Source organism: Dreissena polymorpha, chromosome 4, assembly GCF_020536995.1.
Source record: "Dreissena polymorpha isolate Duluth1 chromosome 4, UMN_Dpol_1.0, whole genome shotgun sequence".
Lineage (NCBI taxonomy): Eukaryota > Metazoa > Mollusca > Bivalvia > Myida > Dreissenidae > Dreissena > Dreissena polymorpha.
In genome coordinates this window covers 20,833,302-20,854,369 of record NC_068358.1, presented here as the reverse complement: position 1 = coordinate 20,854,369, position 21,068 = coordinate 20,833,302, and the positions used below count along the sequence as shown (strand labels likewise).

The 21,068-nt window shown below is 34.4% G+C and overlaps 1 protein-coding gene across 6 annotated transcripts in view; it reads right to left on the bottom strand.

Moving 5' to 3' along the window:
* The window catches only part of LOC127877874 (serine/threonine-protein kinase Sgk2-like), a 113,032-nt gene that overhangs the window by 5,292 nt on the left and 86,672 nt on the right, over positions 1-21,068 (bottom strand). For all 6 annotated transcript variants that reach the window (XM_052424179.1, XM_052424181.1, XM_052424178.1 and 3 more), the window contains 7 exons: positions 18,764-18,979; positions 17,275-17,424; positions 11,203-11,289; positions 9,105-9,200; positions 4,858-4,965; positions 3,665-3,802; positions 2,855-2,912 (listed from right to left, as the gene is read on the bottom strand). In XM_052424179.1, the coding sequence (XP_052280139.1) occupies positions 2,855-2,912; positions 3,665-3,802; positions 4,858-4,965; positions 9,105-9,200; positions 11,203-11,289; positions 17,275-17,424; positions 18,764-18,979 (853 nt within the window). The remainder of the gene's footprint in view (positions 1-2,854; positions 2,913-3,664; positions 3,803-4,857; positions 4,966-9,104; positions 9,201-11,202; positions 11,290-17,274; positions 17,425-18,763; positions 18,980-21,068) is intronic.

The following is a 21,068-nucleotide window of genomic DNA, read 5'->3' as shown; positions in this document are numbered from 1 at the left end:
AACGCCGCTTTGAATTTATTTTTTTTTAACCTTTGACCTTGAAGGATGACCTTGACCTTGAATAATGACCTTGACCTTGAACTTCCACCACTCAAAATATGCAGCTTGATGAGAACGCCACTTTGATTTTATTTTTTTACCTTTGACCTTGAAGGATGACCTTGACCTTGAAGGATGACCTTGACCTTGAACTTCCACCACTCAAAATGTGCAGCTTCATGAGAGGGCGCTTTTATTTTTATTTTTATTTTTTTTTGACCTTAAAGGATGACCTTGACCTTGAACTTCCACCACTCAAAATGTGCAGCTTCATGATAACGCCGCTTTGATTTTTTAAAATTTTGTTTGACCTTTGACCTTGAAGGATGACCTTGACCTTGAAGGATGACCTTGACCTTGAACCTACACCACTCAAAATGTGCAGCTTCATGATAACGCAGCTTTGAAATATTTTTTTGACCTTTGACCTTGAAGAATGACCTTGACCTTGAAGAATGACCTTGACCTTGAACTTCCACCCCTCAAAATGTGCAGCTTCATGATAATGCCGCTCTGAAATTTTTTATTTGTTTTTTGACCTTTGACCTTGAAGGATGACCTTGACCTTGAAGGATGACCTTAAACTTCCACCACTCAAAATGTGCAGCTTCATGAGAACACGGCTTTGAATTTTTTATTTTTATTACCTTGAAGGATGACCTTGACCTTGAACTTCCACCACTCAAAATGTGCAGCTTCATGAGATACACATGCATGCCAAATATCAAGTTGCTATCTTCAATATTAAAAAAGTTATGGCCAATGTTAAAATTTTCGGACGGACAGACGCCATATATTTGACATTTGACCTTGAAGGATGACCTTCACCTTCACCTTTCACCACTCAAAATGTTCAGCTCCATGAGATACACATGCAAGCCAAATATCAAGTTTCTATCTTCAATATTGAAAAAGTTATGGCCAATGTTAAAGTTTTCGGACGGACAGACACCATAAATTTGACATTTGACCTTGAAGGATGACCTTAACCTTTCAGCAATCATAGTGTGCAGCTCCATGAGATACACATGCATGCCAAATATCAAGCTGCTATCTTAAAAAGTGAAAAAGTTATGTCCAATGTTAAAGTTTTTTTCGGACTGACAGACTGACTGACATACAGTTCAACTGCTATATGCCACCCTACCGGGGGCATAAAAATTATTTATTTGGGGTGGGGTATAGTGTGAGGTGGTCATTTATTAGATGATCTTTAATTAAAAATAAAATAATGGGGGGGGGGATTGAGGGGAGATTCGGGTGGGGGGGGGAGGGTTTGGACGGAGTCAATTGTGGTTTGTCAGGTAAGAGTTGTTTTGTCAAAGTATCAATCGAATCTAATCATAAATAAAGAAGATACGGCAATTTTAGCAAAATTTAATAATTTGACCTTGAGAGTCAAGGTCATTGAAAGGTCAAAGTAAAATTAAACTTGCCAGGTACAGTACCCTCATGATAGCATGAAAGTATTTAAAGTTTAAAAGCAATAGCCTTGATACTTCATATTCAAAGTTACTAAGTCAAAAAAGGGCCATAATTCGGTAAAAATGACAACCAGAGTTATGCAACTTGTCCTTTACTGTCCCCTTATGTTAGTTTGCGAGTGTTCCAAGTATGAAAGCAATATCTATGATAGTTTAGGGGTAAAGTGGACCAAAACACAAAACTTAACCAAATTTTCAAGTAAAAAGGGCCCAGAATTCCGTCAAAATGCCAGTCAGAGTTACATAACTTTGCATGCACAGTCCCCTTACGATAGTTAGTAAGTGCTGCAAGTATGAAAGCAATGGCTTTGATACTTTAGGAAAAAAGTGGACCTAAACACAAAACTTAACCAAATTTTCAATTTTCTAAGTATAAAAAGGGCACATAATTCTGTCAAAATGCCAGTCAGAGTTACATAACTTTGCCTGCACAGTCCCCTTACGATAGTTAGTAAGTGTTGCAAGTATGAAAGCAATGGCTTTGATACTTTAGGAAAAAAGTGGACCTACATGTTGTAAACACAAAACTTAACCAAATTTTCAATTTTCTTAGTATAAAAAGGGCACATAATTCCGTCAAAATGCCAGTCAGAGTTACATAACTATGCCTGCACAGTCCCCTTACGATAGTTAGTAAGTGTTGCAAGTATGAAAGCAATGGCTTTGATACTTTAGGAAAAAAGTGGACCTAAACACAAAACTTAACCAAAATTTTCAATATCTAACTTTGCCTGCCCAGTCCCCTCATGATAGTAAGTAAGTGTACCAAGTTTGAATGCAATAGCATTGATACTTTATGAGAAGAGTGTACCTAAACGCAAAACTTAACCGGACGCCGACACCGACGCCGACGCCAAGGTGATGACAATAGCTCATAATTTTTTTTCAAAAAATAGATGAGCTAAAAATCATCTGAATAGAACCCGCTGATAATATGCACATGTCCTCTTGGTAGTGAAGCTTCCCATAAAGTTTCATTGAATTCCGGTCATTAGTTGCTGAGAAATAGCCCGGACAAGAATTGCACTATATGTACAGTTGAGGAAAATTTCAAAGGGCCATAACTCTGTGACAAATCATCCGACCAGAACTGGCTGATAATATGCACATCTCCTCTTGGTAGTGAAGCTTCCCATAAAGTTTAATTGAATTCTGGTCATTAATTGCTGAGAAATAGCCCGGACAAAAATTGTGCACGGACAGACGGACATACGCACGGACAGACGAAGCTGCGACTATATGCTCCCCCAAAATTTTGGGGAGCATAAAAACATGTAATAAAGATACTGTTATCAGTAAACAGAAAAATTGTATGGGGAATCTAAATGTACCTGGTACAGGTTCTCTGACGAATTCTGGGTCAAAATGGCGGAGATCCAACTGACCAGTCTGTGAAATATGCAAAAACATGTTAAGCAGATTGGGCAAGATAAGAAATTATTGAAAATAACAAAACATGCAGGGGATTTTTAAGGACATGTTTATGTCACAGTCCTGACAGCAAACATTTTAACTACTTTATTCTTATTTTCTAAACTTCAAATAAACTCTTAATTAAATTTAATGACTGACAATTTTTTCTTCATTTTTTAAAATACAATCAATTAATCACAAGATCATGTATTGTTAAACTCAACAGATAATACTGGTACATCCCTTTCTAAGGGGTGTAAACAAAGTTACTTCCCTTCATTTATATTTGAAAGGGTAGTAAACAAAGTTACTTCCCTTTATTTATATTTATGTTGAAAACCAAGTTGTATTTTATAAATAAGTAGCACACTTTCTTATATGTTAGCATCCACACACTTAATTTTCAGATATAAAATTAAACTGTATCTTGTTTTATTGGTGAAAGCAAAAAATATATTATTGTCTTATTTAATGAAATATAATTATAATTCATTAACAATTATATGGAAGTTATGGCAACACCTATTATTTTGTCCAACAATCTTTCCTCAATGTTTGATGTATTGATCACTTCAATCACACGTGTTTAACACAACCACACATTTCAATCACACGTGTTTAACACAATCTCACATTTCAATCTAACAAGTAAAACAGAATCACACATGTTAATCAAACATGCTTAACACAACCTCACATTTTAATCACATGAATTTCAAGCTACCTACCACATTTGGATTATACGGAGGGTCAATTTTCTTCGCATCAAGGTCTACCCAGTTTATGTCCGCAAAGAAACCATGTGACTTGAGCTCACTAAAGTCCTTCTTGGCTCCTAGCCTTTGTTCCTTTTCCTTTTGTAATAACTAAAACATAATTAAAGAGCAATAAGCAACTAAACAAGTTCTTTGTCATTAAACCATAAAATATTGTCAGAATTTTTTCCACTTTATTGTTGTTTATCTGATAAAACAAAATCACTTTGATGCATAAAAAAAATTAACAGCTAAGGCTTGCAGACTTCTGTAATAATTCATATGCGTCAAAAGTGCTCATTATAGTTGTTTCAAACTAAGAAAAATGTCTCTTGAATGAAATATTTATTCTTCAGAAGATAATTATAGAGTGGTCCTTTAAATGAGATTAAAAATGAAACATACTGCAAATGAATATGCAGTAAGTGGTTTACATTTAGGTAAACATGTGACATTATTGTGGTCATTATCAGCGGTCCTTTAAGAAATGCAGAATATCAGGTACCTGAATTTGTTTGCATATTATATACAACGTGTTATAAATTTACCGCTATAAATATATATAGAACTTGGTTATGTTCTCATGATAGTAATAAATTCAAATTTTATATGAAAAACATAATGTATGCAAAAGTTATCTATGTCAATGAATTCACATTTTACTTATTAGATAATTGTCACAAGAGCCCCAAATACTTTTTCCAAAACAGTGCAAAACTTTTGTGTCTAAAATTTGACATAGTTTCATCAGGATGAAATGCTTTATGTATTAATGTTGTAAAAAATTCAGGAAATAAAGAAAAGTTAAAGCTGTTTTAATGCTTTTTTTTAATACAACATTCAGAGTCTGTTTTACATACCGGGCCCGCACAATTTACTTAAAATGTGTTGTATTGACAAAGCACACTAATGGCAGCAACCAAAATAATCATATTATTAGCTTTTGAGGTGATTTTAGACTTAAATGTTAACTTCTAAACAGTATGTAATGCTATAACACCTGAGAAGAAAAATCATTGTGGTATTTACTGTTTTAATTTTAAATTTTAAAAGCACTTCAGTAGGAAGAAAAATAATTAATCAATACCAAGCAAAAAGGGCCTATCAGCCTGCTGGGCATGCAAGCTGATAAGGCATTCTAGCTCTCATACAATAATGTTCCTCACCCCTTCAAGTAGTGATCTAGCGGACGCTGAGACATTAGTTCGAAGACGGAGAGGCTTGTACAGGATATTGTCATACATCTCCGCTGTGTCGCGACTGTAGAATGGCGGCTGAAATGAGAACACGCATTTATTACACCTGATTATGGTCAACGAGAGTTACAAGGAGAATTTAAGACGTACATCATCTGATGAAAGCTTAAATCATGTAGGCCTGGAAAGGCAAATGAAAATGGATCTTATGCAACATGCGGCCAGAATTGATGCAGACCTGCCTTCTATTTGGGCAGTTTGGTCAAGAAAAACCTTAAAGGGGCCTTTTCACAGATTTTGGCATTTTTTAACTTATTCATTAAATGCTTTATATCGATAAATGTAAACATTGGATCGTAAAAGCTCCAGTAAAAAATCAAGAATAAAATTTAAACAAGAGTTCCGCGGTCGGAGATGACCGCATTGAAGCCGGATTTTTTATTTAAATGACAGGAAAGTACCTTTCGTGTTTTTGTCAATGCAATACTTAAATTACTGAAATATTGTTCAAAGGTCAAAATGAAATGTAAGTACTTTTCAAGGCATGAGCAAACCTTGTGTTATGTTTTGAATGCATATAACAATTTTAACATTTTAACATTGAAGGTCACAGTGACCTTGACCTTCAAATGAATGACATTGAAATGAGCAGTGGTGATCTTCTAGTACTGGCCAACCTTTATGTCAAGTTTGAAGACTCTAGGTACAAGCATACCAAAGTTATAACATGGAATAAGAACTTTAACATTTTTACCTACCAAAGTTATAAGAACTTTAACATTTTTACATTCAAGGTCACAGTGACCTTGACCTTAGAATGAATGACCTTGAAATGACCAGTGGTCATCTAAGTGTGCTTGCAAACCTTCATGTCAAGTTTGAAGACTCTATGTCCAAGCATACCAAAGTTATAACAATTTTAACATTTTAACATTTAAGGTCACAGTGACCTTGACCTTCAAATGAATGACATTGAAATGACCAGTGGTCATCTTCTAGTACTGGCCAATCTTTATTTCAAGTTTGAAGACTCTAGGTACAAGCATACCAAAGTTATAACATGAAATAAGAACTTTAACATTTTTACATTCAAGGTCACAGTGACCTTGACCTTCAAATGAATGACCTTGAAATGTCCAGTGGTTACTTACTAGTTCTGGCCAACCTTCATGTCAAGTTTCAAGACTCTAGGTCCAAGCATACCAAAGTTATAACAACTTTAACATTTTTACATTCAAGGTCACAGTGACCTTGACCTTCAAATGAATGACCTTGAAATGTCCAGTGGTTACTTACTAGTTCTGGCCAACCTTCATGTCAAGTTTCAAGACTCTAGGTCCAAGCATACCAAAGTTATAACAACTTTAACATTTTTATATTGAAGGTCACAGTGACCTTCACCTTCAAATGAATGACCTTGAAATGACCAGTGGTCATCTGTTAATCCTGGCCAACCTTCATGTCAAGTTTGAAGACTCTAGGTCCAAGCATACCAAAGTTATACCATGAAATAAGAACTTTAACATTTTTACATTCAAGGTCACAGTGACCTTGACCTTCAAATGAATGACCTTGAAATGACCAGTGGTTACTAACTAGTTATGGCCAACCTTCATGTCAAGTTTCAAGACTCTAGGTCCAAGCATACCAAAGTTATAACAACTTTAACATTTTTTATATTGAAGGTCACAGTGACCTTGACCTTCAAATGAATGACCTTGAAATGACCAGTGGTCATCTGTTAATCCTGGCCAACCTTCATGTCAAGTTTGAAGACTCTAGGTCCAAGCATACCAAAGTTATACCATGAAATAAGAACTTTAACATTTTCGAGCACGCCGCCACCCCGCCCGCCCGCCCGCCCGACAACATCAATCTATAAGCCGAGATTTTTTCGAAAAAAATCCGGCTAAAAAGGAAAAGAACATTGCCCGGACCAGGTTTCGAACCAGTGACCCCTGCAGTCCTGCCAGAGTCCTGAAGTAAAAACGCTTTAGCCTACTGAGCTATTCCGCCGTTTACAAATTCACAATGTATTTTATACGTTATATAAGCAATCTTCGTAGTTTCAAAAAATTTAACGACAAAAACAGAACTCTCCAAATTATTCAATCGTTTCGCGTTGCAACGCTTTATAATTTTTAGGTTTTAAAATCGTCAAAAGATGCATATAATGGCTATATTAGACCATGGTAAATGTTCAGTATTACTGTTTCCTCACAAATATCATAACTATAACGAAAATTTGCGAATCTGAAACAACTTTTTTCAATTTTGTCAATTTACCAAAGCGTGAAAAGATCCCTTTAAGTCAGGGTAGCTTCTGACCAGACATTTCCATGCGCAGTCTGGAACTACACTGACTGCATATGGCAAAATATAAGACCCATTTTGGAATCAGGCAGTTCAATGTATAATTAATACATATAAATGACTTCAATGTCCCTATGCATATTTCACACTGCATGTGACACTTTCATTCTCAAACCTTGGCCTTCATTAAAAACATGAATAAGAAAAAACTTCACTTTGACTCTTTTTTACAAAATGGAAAATGACACAACCCTGTACCACAAAAGCAAAATTTATGGAAAAAATTAACATAGTCCATTCAAAACCACATAATGAAACAATTTCTGGCTGGTATTGCTTAATTTAATGAGGAAGTTACATGAAGAGCTGACAATCACTTGAGTTAGACATCTATGCAAAGCTTCCTTCATCATCATCATCATCATCATCATCATCATCATCATCATCATCATCATCATCATGATAATCATGACCATCACCACCATTACAATGATCTATATCATAATGATCACCATTGTCCAATATATCAAAACCAAAACTTGTTCAGTAATCAAATCAGCTTTCAGTGCTCAAGCTCCCATAGCAAACCCAAGCCAAACAATTCAAACTGGTTTCAAAATGTAATTACAATATGGCACACACATACAAATGTCAGCAAATCAAATACTATTCTTTTGTAACAGCAGAAGATTTCATTCATAAATACTTCACAATTATTTAAGACAACAACACATTTGACTGAATTATAGAAAATACAATGTATGCAAGCTAAATATAGCTATATGTTTTATATATAGTAACACAGTTGTCTGCAAATATGATGTTGTTTCTTTAAATTAATTACCTGAAGTCACCATACAGTGCTGGTTGATGAATGGACGCTTTATTTTGTTGGTAAAATTAAGAATGCAGTCACTAACCTTACACCTGTGTCAGCATTATGTTATGGACTGAAACAACCCTTAAATAAGGGAATGGCGGTATGTGTGCTCATCCCTATCTTTTTTTACGGCTGTTGTAAATATTATAAATGAAAATGAACCGAAAGAGTTTTCATGTAAACAACACATTTTTTTTCATGTCAAGTTTGTTTGGTTACGCAATAATTACAGAACTATATGACAAATGTCTAATGTACACTAACCATCCAAACAGTGAAATGGAAAATGTCAAAATGACATTTGATTTATAAGTCAAAACAACATTGTTTTTACAGCTGGCTCAGTAATATGACAAACAACATAGCTTTTGAATCCGGCAAACCTGATATACCTTTGCCACAGTGACATGCAGGACCATATTAATTACCAAGAACCTCTTGATGAACTCTTAGGACAATGACTTAAGTTTATAAATATCCACAAAACAAATATGCTGCTGTTAAAAGCACATCAAGGGTTTGCTTCATATGTTCATAAAAGATACATAAATTTTGATCTCAACTTGTTTACGCCATTAAAAAATTAAAGAAGCTGCCTTTGTTTAAATAATTAAATTTGCCGCTTCAGGGAACTAATATCATAAAGTTTTGACTTTGACAGATGATTGAATGGAAGCCATTTTTGTTAATGGCTTTTGTAAAAGAACTTCTTGGTATAATGGTATAATGACATTTAAGTTCTGTAATGACTTAGAACATAAAAAATATGTCATTATCACAAAGAGAACATAATGATGCTAGCTTGTATCAATAGGATTTAAAGAATTCTTCAGTACATGTATAACAAAAACACATAAAGCACCACAAAAATAGATCAATATTGCAATGTTTTATCAAAGTTAACTGCACATTTGTGATGCATAAATGAATGTGATTGGGTTCTTTAAATTATACATACAATGTAGATAAATATAATATATATAATATTTAAAAGAAAGAAAATATTAAATTTCAATTCACATACCAGTCCATACATCATCTCGTAGAGAACTGCACCTAAACACCACCAGTCTACGGTCTTGTCATACGGCTGCTTCCGTAAAACCTCAGGTGCTAAATACTGAAAAATTCAGAATTATTGGTATGACTTTTAGTCCCTATAAATATCAGCATTTTAAGAATCCTGTATGTTATTTAATTTTGTTAAGTCTGCACAATTCATAAAATGTCAAATCTCAAAAATAACAAGGGCTGTTTGTAAAACATGCATGCCCCCCTATATGGGCTATAAGTTGTAGTAGCAGCAATTGTGTGAATACGTTTTTTGTCACTGAATACGTTTTCTGTCACTGTGAATGGTGATGGTGGTGGTGGTGGTGGTGGTGGTGGTGGTGGTGGTGGTGGTGGTGGTGGTGGTGGTGGTGGTGGTGGTGGTGGTGGTGGTAGTAATAGAGTAGTAGTAGTAGTAGGTGGTGGTGGTGGTAGCAAAAGAAATAGTAGTAGTAGTAGTAGTAGTAGTAGTAGTAGTAGTAGTAGTAGTAGTAGTAGTAGTAGTAGTAGTAGTAGTAGTAGTAGTAGTAGTAGAGTAGTTGTAGTAGTAGTAGTAGTAGTAGTAGTAGTAGTAGCAGTAGAAGTAGTAGTAGTAGTAGTAGTTGTAGTAGTAGTAGTAGTAGTAGTAGTAGTAGTAGTATGCATTACAAAAATGCAGTTAGCCTTACATTTGGTAAAATTTAAATATATTACAAGGGAGGCAAATCTGTAACAATAAATTTAAACTTATTGCATTTGTTTCCCCTGTAGTGTATTACCTCCCCTGTCCTGCTTATATTTATATTAATCAACAAAATTAAACATTAAAACAATATTTAATATACAAAATATACAAAAAATCTCATATTCTGATAATATTTTTACTGATCCACTGTATTTTACTAAAAGGATGATGTTTCATTGGACTGATAATTATAGATTTAGGATAACAGACCAGTTGCTTCAGTTATATTGTTCAGAGTGTGCACTGTTGGTCGCGTATGCATTCTAAAATTATCATTCAAAAAACCATTTTACTATTTCGAGTCACCGTGACCTTGACCTTTGACCTAGTGACCTCAAAATCAATAGGGGTCATCTGCTAGTCATGATCAATGTACCTATGAAGTTTCAGGATCCTAGGCCCAAGCGTTCTTGAGTTATCGTCTGACAACCACCTAGTGGACGGACAGACCGACAGACCGACCGACCGACCGACATGAGCAAAGCAATATACCCCCTCTTCTTCGAAGGGGGGTATAAAATATCTGTTTTATTTCAAATTGTGCACCCCTATATGCCATTTTCAACAATTCAGTAAACAAATTTGTATAATTATATATTTGACATACTTGTGAGACTTTAATATACAAAAAGTAAGTGTATTACTTAAACTGTTTTGTCACAAAAGCCATATCAAAATAAACACAAGTTAATTATATAATGTTGAAATAGTAAATGTAAATGTAAGTTGCTTCTACACTGACAAAATATTAATTTAAAAAAAAGAAGAAACAAGAGCTGTGTTCGTGAAACACAATGCCCCCTACTGCGCCTCTTTGAAGCCATATATTTGACCTTTGACCTTGAAGGATGACCTTGACCTTTCACCACTCAAAATGTGCAGCTCCATGAGATACACATGCATGCCAAATATCAAGTTGCTATCTTCAAAATTGCAAAATTTGACAATGACCTTGACCTTTGACCTTGAAGAATGACCTGACCTTTCACTACTCAAAATGTGCAGCTCCATAAGATACACATGCATGCCGAATATCAAGTTGCTATCTTCAATATTGCAAAAGTTATGACCAATGTTAAAGTTTTTGGACGGATGCACAGACTGACAGACGGACTGACGGACAGTTCATCTGCTATTTTCCACCCTATCGGCGGCATAAAAACAATCATGTATAAGAAGAGTAACGTTTAAGGCACATTGTCACTTTTTTGATAAATTCTTTTTTCTGTTATCCATTTAATCGCCAAACATTTACATCACTCTGTGATGCTTTGAATCACATTTGTTGGTATACATTTTTTAAATGCATGATGAAAGTGATTAAAAAGGACTACCATGTCCCACTGACCTCTGGGGTCCCACAGAATGTTGTTGTTGTTCCCATGCCTTCAATTCCCTCCTTACACAGTCCGAAGTCAGTGAGAACTATATGGCCCTGAAACAAACATTTGGGTTCGCAACTGTGAGAAAAAATATATGATTGCACAGACCTCGCAGAGACTTAAATTTAGGCAAGAATATATATACAATAAACAAGTGGATTATGTAATGTGTTTTAGTATTTTATTGAATATAAGTTTACTGAAGATACACCTGTCTGCAATAATACTTGGGTATTCATTCAGTATAATTCAGTATAATGGCGCATCAACTTTGCTACATTAATTGAAACACAAGAAATTCTAAGGTTCAATTTTGTTTTTAACCATTAAACTCAGTTTGTACATTTATAGTACATGAAAACCTAGTTCATCATTATAATTTTAATACTTATTCTACAACTGGAGGAGCATATCATTTTTGCACAAATAAAGGTCTTGAAATACCATCCAAAAATCAGTATTGGCTGGATTAAATACCATTAGTTTTCTCTAATGTTAAAAAACAAGTATTTGGGTCAATATTAGTCAAACAGCTGCTATAACGATGTCCGATAAGAGGTTCAGTTTTAATATGTGATCATGTCATTGACATCAGAAGATGGTATGACACTCGCCTCCATTTACAGCTAGAGACGAAAACTCCTGTATTTAAACATTTATCACTTAGATAAGTATTTTGAAGCATTTTTAGTCCCTTAGAAAGTTATATTTAATTTAAAATCTTCTTTACTAGCAGATTAAAGTTTTAAGGGCTTATCTTTCCATCCCTTAGATACTGATCAGCAGCAAACAGCATAAAACCTGAACAGACTGCAAGTTACTTGCAGGCTTTTCTGGTTTTATGCTGGTTGCAAAAGCCCTTTTCACTTTGCTTCTTATGGGGGAAAGGGTTAAACACTCATTATGTTATTGTGCTTCAACTGCTGTACCTTATCTCTCAACCAAGCAACCATTGCACATGTTGCATTTCCTTTTGTAGTTTCATAAATTTTCCAAGATCAATAGGTAGTGATTGAGACAAGCAGTACTTATTAACACTTTACTTTGTAAACATATCTTACAGATGGTTATCTAAAAGTGCAGCTAATTTATCAGTTGTAGTGAATGCATTATGCACAGTTCAATGATTACTGATATATTTTACTTTAATGTAAACTGATGAAAAGAGCTTACTTCAGAACTTTATGTGCTTTGATAATTTATCAGTGTTTTAGTAAATTGTTGATAGATTTGGTGCAAGTTATGTTTGTATCTTAAATACCAACATGTTCAAATATCGTCAAAGATCTTCAAAATACCCGAATATTAAGTGTTTTTGCCCCAAACCAGAATACATTAACTGGGGATTTTTGATGTGGTTGAGTGTACATGGTCAAACAATAAGATCCAATAGATAAAAACATCCTTGACTTATACTAACAGTTTTATATAAGCGGTCAAGTTCAATGACCTTTAACAATGGTCAAGTACAGGCTGGTCACTAGCACTATAAATGTCATTTGTCAGAGCTGGACACAATTATCACACAAACAAGGAATGATCAAAGGACTGGTACAAAATGGATAAAGATGGATGAAAAAGGTGTGATCAATGCCTGTTTAACTAACGGGCTTTATTTAAATACAAGTTATGTGCTAGATTTAAGCCTCAGACTGTCCATTTTGAAAAAGATCTTGAGGGTCTAATTTTTGACAAATATTTTGAAACAAGAGATTGCCAAGCAATATTGTCCCCTACCGGTGAAACTCCACCATTGTCAGAATTTTTTATTTTTTGTTGTTGCCATAGCAACCAGAATTCTTGACGTAGGAACAAAATGAAATGACGTGCATAATCTCCATATTGCCATCTATCCATGTTTCAAGTTTCATTAAAAAATATGAAGAACTTTTAAAGTTATCGCAGGATCCAGAAAAGTGTGACAGACTGACTGACAGACGGAGTGCAAACCATAAGTCCCATCCGGTTTCACCGGTAGGGGACAATAATGCATAATATCGGATAGCTACCAGTTTTCAAGGTCTTATGGTCTCAAGGTCTAGCAAGAATAATGGCTTAACGTCACTGCAATGTTTTAAGCTATACTATTTAACTTGAAAGCCATAATGCATCATCAGTAGATACACACACACTGCTGGTAGCCTTTCTGGTGTTCAAGGGTCATGTTAATATACCTAGGCAAGATATGATGGCAATTATTCTTGTTACAGCATACCTGTCACCTGCTAATGTATGAATGGTAATGAAAATAGCCATAAATCCAGGTGATTGTTCCAATTTTGAGGAAAACAGGGACTTACATTGAAGTTGTAAATACCTTGCATAACCTTATGTCACTAAACTGTCTGCAATCAGCTAAAATAAATAGGTTTAACACCAAACTGTCTGTTGGACTTTCCGTAATGCCATACAAGCCAATGGAAAAGGTAAATTTAATTTTCAGATGTTAGTTTTCCTAATAATTTCCAAGCTCAACATTAATAGGTCTGCCCTAAATGTGCAATATTCACCAAACTGTATGTTTAACAATATACAATATATGTCCAATTTCAAAATGCACTTATTCTGTTATATACTTGGTAAGACAATTAAACACGTAATAATATAGATATTCGTGTTTTATTTGGTAAGACAATTAAACACTTAACAATATAGATATTCGTGTACAGCAACTGATGCAGGATTTCAATAACAACGATTTTATTAAAGGTCATAATCTGCATCGGTGAACAGTATTTTACATCAAGTACTTTTGATCTAAATGCCCAAGCTATAAATACAAGCTATACCCAGCTACAGAGGATCTTTAGAGAAAATATACAGCTCATTAGCCAATTAAAGCATATACAGTCATATATGGCCTATACACCTGCCTTGGTCAATATGAAGTTGCCTGCGGGGCACACAAATGCATTAGAAAGATGACCAGAGGTAAATGACCAGCGATGATAAAATCGTACCAATAAAACATTTAAATAAACCAATATACCGGTAACAGCCAAAATTAACAAGAAGGTAAATGAGTGGCCTGTAACCCCAGGCTGAACAAAGCTAGCTAATGTATGACCTTTTCTTCTAGATTGGTATCTTATGACAATGCAGTACTAAAATGTTAAATGGAGCATTTCAGTTCAGATGCCTGAATACAAATTTTGCATAACATAATAGGAGAAACTTTACAAGCAAAAGACAACGTAACAGTAAAGTTCACATGGATGTTGAAGCCAAGTTAGCACTCTTAAAACAAGAATTGTGTTTGTCAGAACCACAATGCCCCCTTCGCTTTGAAGCCATATATTTGACCTTTGACCTTGAAGGATGACCTTGACCTTTCACCAATCAAAATGTGCAGCTCCATGAGATACACATGCATGCCAAATATCAAGTTGCTATCTTCAATATTGCAAAAGTTATTACCAATGTTAAAGTTTTCGGACGGACGCACGGACTGACAGACAGACGGACTGACGGACAGTTCAACTGCTATATGCCACCCTATCGGGGGCATAACAAATGTTATCAAAAGCCCATTTTTGGCTGTCTAATATTTTGCATATGCCTTGTTGCAAGTGGTTATAGCATAATTGTTCCAATTAGTGAGCCAGGTCCTATTAGTAGGTTTTGATGGGCTTTGGATATTTACCATTCTGCCTTAAGTTTTGACATGTTTATAATCTATTTATCACTGCAAAAAACATTCACAAGATGTTTCCACCAAATGCAGCCATATTTGGACATTTTATGATCATTTCAGCATGTGAGTGATCTTAAAACGCTAGTAAAAATGTCTTATCAAATTGATCAAGTTTGAAATATAGAACTGTTTTCGATCCCTTCATTTCTAGACCAGCGTCTCTTATTTTTTCTTCCAGACATTTTAAAACGGTCAATAAAAGTGTCAACATATATGATTTGATGACATCTTAAGCTAAATGCAAGTAATCCTGAACAAAAAGCCTAAATATTGCTTATCATACTCTGAACAGCTGCTCCAGCGCAAGTATTTGTGTGACCACCTTATCCTAGATAGCACAATTATTTTGCTCTTTTACCTTTTTTGTACAAAGGTGCCCTAAGTTCATTGCGACTGGAATTCAAATGTAAATGATTATCGCTCAAGGTCAGTCTCCAAATATAACAAATGTTATGTTGATGTTATTGATGTACTTGATGTACAGAACATTGTTTGTGTCGTCAAAATCATTAAAAGGTATAAATGCCCAGTACGTATAAATCAAACAAAAGGCATCTGTTTACATGTCAATATGCTAATTTTGTTTCAAATTATAATCAACTAAGCAATAACAGCCTTTGTCTTATATTGTTTCAACATTTAAAAACAGAGTGATCAACATGACTTCCTGAATAATTATCCTAATTCCTGGAAAATGACTAAGGGTTGACTGTTCAAATGGAATAACAAATTTGTGGAAACCAATCAAAATTGAAACTTACCAGAGAATCCCCCCCCCCTCTCCCTGTAACTGACATTAAAATGTGAAACATAGACAATGAAATGTGAAGATCCTGACATTGACATGAGAAGCCTTTAAAACAGTGTCAGGTATGACTCTGTCTGATTCAGTCAGAAAGACAGACCTGGGCTTAAATTGTTGCAAGTGATCAATAAAGGAGTCTTCTACAAACTTGTTCACAGATATTGACATTTTTTGAAGTTCATCATAGAATGGTTTAAATTGATAATTTGACATATCCAAACTAAAGAGCTTCAGTATTAAACAAGAATATAATTTATGAAAAGAAAAGAAATAAAAAAAGTTTACCCCCACCTGGGCTAAAATCACTTGCCTTTGGATTACAAAGCTACTGCCTTAACCTCTCGGTCATCTTAGCAGTAAATGAAGCATTTTATAATTTATATTTTCATAAAATATAACAACACAACTGAATAACTACAAATTGAATAACTACAAATTATTCAATTGTTTCATGTGTTTAACGCTTAATAACTTTGTTAATTTCTTATGATAACTTCTGTATTTAAAGTGTATTTCAAGGATGGGTTTCATTCAGAAGTTTTATTTAACTCAATCAGTGTTCTTGAATTTGTCCCATATGTGATAAAAAAATGTCATTTTGACCATATGTGAACAAATCCCTTTAACTAATAAATGACACTGTGACATGACAAAGTCTTACCAGGGAGACCAGCAATTTTAACAAAGGATGCCTGCATGCCTAAGTTAAAAATTCAGGCTGTGGTTTACAATCATTAATCATCTCATGGTTTCACATCAAGGTGACAGCTTCCTGTAAATGCTGTGTATCTCATTTCCTTTTCAAATGTGTTATTAATTATACAACTGTGAGGTCTCATACATTTGCTTACATAACTTCAACTGAATAGGATCTGGTTTTTTACCTGTACAAACCACTTATTTAAAATCAACTGATTACGGTTTTGTTTTTATTCTTCATATATTCCAGAGCAAGTGTACTAATGTATTCACACAAGAAACCTTATCAATAATGTTATACAACTGTAAGGTCTCATAGATATGCTTATGTAACATCAACTGAATAGGCTCTGGTTTTTGTCCAATGGCTGCAGTAACTGTTATAATGTATATTCAACAAACACCCTTATCAAAGATTAACTTAAAAACCCAACAAAAAATGTTGAGTGGTCTTGCCGCATTAATTGGAAACAACCTATGATAGAGAAATCACTATTGTGTTCACAATCCATAGTAGTTAAACAATACATGTTATCTTTACTTGGCAGGCTACCTCAGTTGGTAGAGCCCTTGACTACAAATCCCAGGATTGCAGGATTGATTCCCAGCCTGTCCGCAAAATTTGATTGGGAGCTGGTCATGAAAATATTTCCTTGGCATTTCTAGTCCTACATCAGATTTATATTGTGTTATTGTCTTGAAGCGGTAGTGTGCTAAGTACTGCAAAACCAACTTTCCAATAAATATTGTGTTAATTTACAGATCAGTTGATATGACTGAAATACCTTTGAAATGGGCGTAAAAAGCACACAAACAAACAAAATAAGTCCTGAAGCTCACCTTTGAGTCTAGGAGGATGTTCTCTGGTTTGAGATCACGATAGATGATGTTGAGTGAATGAAGGTAGCCAATCGCGCTTGCCATTTCCGCTGCATAGAACCTCGCTCGTACTTCCGAGAAGTAACGCTCTCGTTGCAAGTGGAAAAACAACTACAAGGCAGAAAGTAAGCATTTTTTTAGATCAAAATGTATACACTGTATAAACAACATTTTATTTTTGGTCAAAGAATGACATGACATAGAAATTACTTAAGAAGATATAATACTTTACAAATGAAAATTCACTTTGGATTGCTACATTCAGTAAAGAATTTCATTTTTTGTCAACACTTTAAGGGGTTTATACGCATATACTCGGTATATACTGTAATGTTCGGTTCAAGCAATATTACTGAATACTTAAGATTTAAAACCGAATAGATAAGATTGAATAAAAAGCTGGGAGAAATAAATGGTCTTTCCAAGTTTTCTTAATAATGTAAAGAATGTAAAAAAGGAGTTTAAAAACAGTTCACTGTGTAAATACATTTATAAGAAATCTTAAGTAGCATTAATTCCTGCCATCAACAAGTGCAGAATCTCTGATGTATTCTCTCACTCTAGTGACATGTGGCCTTCAACCATCAGTCACTAGGTGACAGAATGTGGGACAGTTACTCATGCAATGGGCCATACATCCATCTAGGGTTGAGCGCACAACTATTGTTAAGCAGATACAAAATTAATGTTTCACTTTAAACCCTTACCATATCTTTCCTGCCTGTGGCCAGATATATTAGATCCATAGTTAAGATTCAGTCCTTGAAGGTGGTCATTGAAAGATAATGTTTATTGATACTTTTATCATTTTATTATCATAAAAATGTCATTACTGTACACTTAAAGAGTCAAAATGGAATAAATTTATATAAGGGAATAAAAATATAAATATATTTAATTATCAATAAAATACTGTTAAAGACCGTTCTCCATTCAAAGAAAACCTTCCTCTTGGCATTGGTCAAGATCTACTTTAAATTATGTAAATGGATGGCATAATGCAATACGGTATAAATATGATGAAAAAGAGCACACCCTCTGCAGAGTTTGTTATTCTGAAGTGTTATTAAAATGGTGCAATCGAACAATATCAACCATCTGATAAAAATCATCAAAAATCAATGTCCATAGAGTTTTGTCATAAGTAAAATTATAAGAAAAGGTGTGAAATTGATGTTGCAGCTTTGTAATGATATATAATAAAGTATAATGTTTTTTTAACAGACTGTTTACATATGCACTTATAAGAAGCATTAATTTCAGTCTGATACAATTCTGACAAAATCATTTAAAGAAGAAAAGTATGTCCACTGCTGATGTCAATCCAAACCTAGCTTTATCAACATTTTCAAAATGTACATCTCATGATCATATTTCCTAAATGTTTTCATTCTATGGGCCCCTTTCAACCCCCAACGCAGGTAAAATAGACAATAATTGCTGATGTTACCTCTCCACCGTTCACGTAGTCAAGCACGAAGTACAGCTTGTCTGGAGTCTGGAAGGAGTAATGTAGTCCGACGAGGAACGGGTGCTTGATGTTCTTGAGGAGCACGTTCCGTTCCGCCATGATATGCTTCACCTCGTTCCGCTTCATGATCGCCTGCTTCTGAAGCACCTTCACGGCATAGACCCCGCCCTCATTCTTGTGACGCGCCAACAGTACCTGCAATGTTACAAAAAGGCTTCATATAAGACAGCATTTCAATATAGATTGTAATTAACAAAAACTTATATGTTCATGGGTAAATTTTCACTGCAATGTTACAAACATTCATCATCTAAGACAGAATTTTAAAATTGATTGAAATTAACTAAAGCCTACATGGGAAAACTTTCAATATAAATTATGCTTATGTCACAAGTAGAAAAGGTCTTGACAGATAGGTAAAGCATGGGAAATTTACAGAATCTCACATGCATCATAAATTTTAATCCTATTCCATGCTTGGTTTAGCACTCGAGCTAAAAAACAGTTTTTGCAACCAACATCCTTAACAAACTTCCTCAAAACAGATTGTCAACCAAACGCTGACGAGGCAGTGTATGTGAGCAGGAAATAGTTTCAATGGTTGCTCAGCACACTGTTTTCATGCTGCAACTATTTGCAACCCAACAATGAGCACTTGTTGGTCTTTTAATGTTTGTAAAATTTTCATTTAATTAAATTTCTTTCATTCAATCAACAAAATAAACAACATATCAAATTTAATCAGCTAATGCTAATAGAATTGTTTCTACAACCCTGTTTAATACGCTAAATGGCTTATCATAACATACTTACCACCTGCCTGCAACTATATAATACTGTAAATAATATTGTAACTGTCACAGCTATACAATCATTGTTTAATAAGTCTTTCTGGTGTATGCTATTGACATAAACATTTTAAAACAGCAAATATGAATGAAAAAATAAATTCCTCCTTACACTGACACTAAATAGGATATGTGTTTATATTTATGTGTTTATATGACAGAAATGCGTCAAGGGAATAATTTGCAATTGCCTTTTTTTTTTAAACAACAAATGTGCTATTTGATCACCAGTACTTAATGCAAATGCTTTATAATACCAAAAGATTTATTATGTCAATGGCTAAATAAGTATTTTTCAACAGTTCATACTAAGTCCTTGCCCTACCTTAGTTAGGCTAACTGCCAACATTATACTGAAAAGTGGCTATCAGTGGCCGATTGGGATTGTTTACCAAAATAAACAATTAATAATCAGTCAACAGCATTAGCCTGGTTACTATCAGGTTCAACCTAGTCATGAACTGTACTCACAGCAGATAGAAGACTTTAAATGGGTCAAATTTGTGGCAGTTTGAAGCATTTGTTTATCAATCATATGTCATTCACACCACTGGAATTCAGAAGGGAAGTCATTTATGAATGCCACATTTTCTTGCCATGGCATAACTAAACATGTCTCAGGCACTAAGAATACTTCAATCATTGTATTTAAGTCTGCAGGACAAGGTCTCTTGTGCAAAGAATACTTCAATCATTCTGTTCAAGTCTGCAGGAACATATCTCTTGCACTGAAAATACTTAAATCAGTGTATTTAAGTCTGTAGATTCATGTCTCTTGAACTAAGAATCTGCACAATCATATTTCTTGAACTATTTCTTCTAAGGACCATGTCTCTTTCACTTAGATTACTTCAATAATTGTGTTCAATTCTGCAGGACTATGTCTCGTTCACTTAGATTACTTCAATAATTGTGTTCAATTCTGCAGGACTATGTCTCGAGCAGAACCAATATGTTTCATGCAGTAAGTATCTTCAGAACTCTGTTGAAGTCTGCAGGACCATGAATGTATCACTAAGAATACTTAATCGTCCAGTTCAAGTTTGCAGGACAATTAATTTGCTGAAGATAATGTACATTTTTCCAGTACGCTGGAATGACCATGTAAATATTAATGACCTAATGATACCTTTTAATTTAGGGTCAATATAATTCTTAAATGTAACTTAAAGAAAGCTGTAAAAATCAAAGGTATATAAAGGTTTTTAATATTTACAAGTTCATTCATTCATACTAGAAAACTGAACAAACATTTCAATTAAAATTAATTGTTGTATTTGATACAATATTTGCAATGGTTTTCATTCTTCTCACAAGAGCTTAATTATGTTCACGTGTTCTATGAATGACCCGCGTAATGCGAACATTGGCCTTAGGACATTACTTGCATTAAATAGTCCAATTACCAACTTTATTCTAAACAAGAAATATCTTTA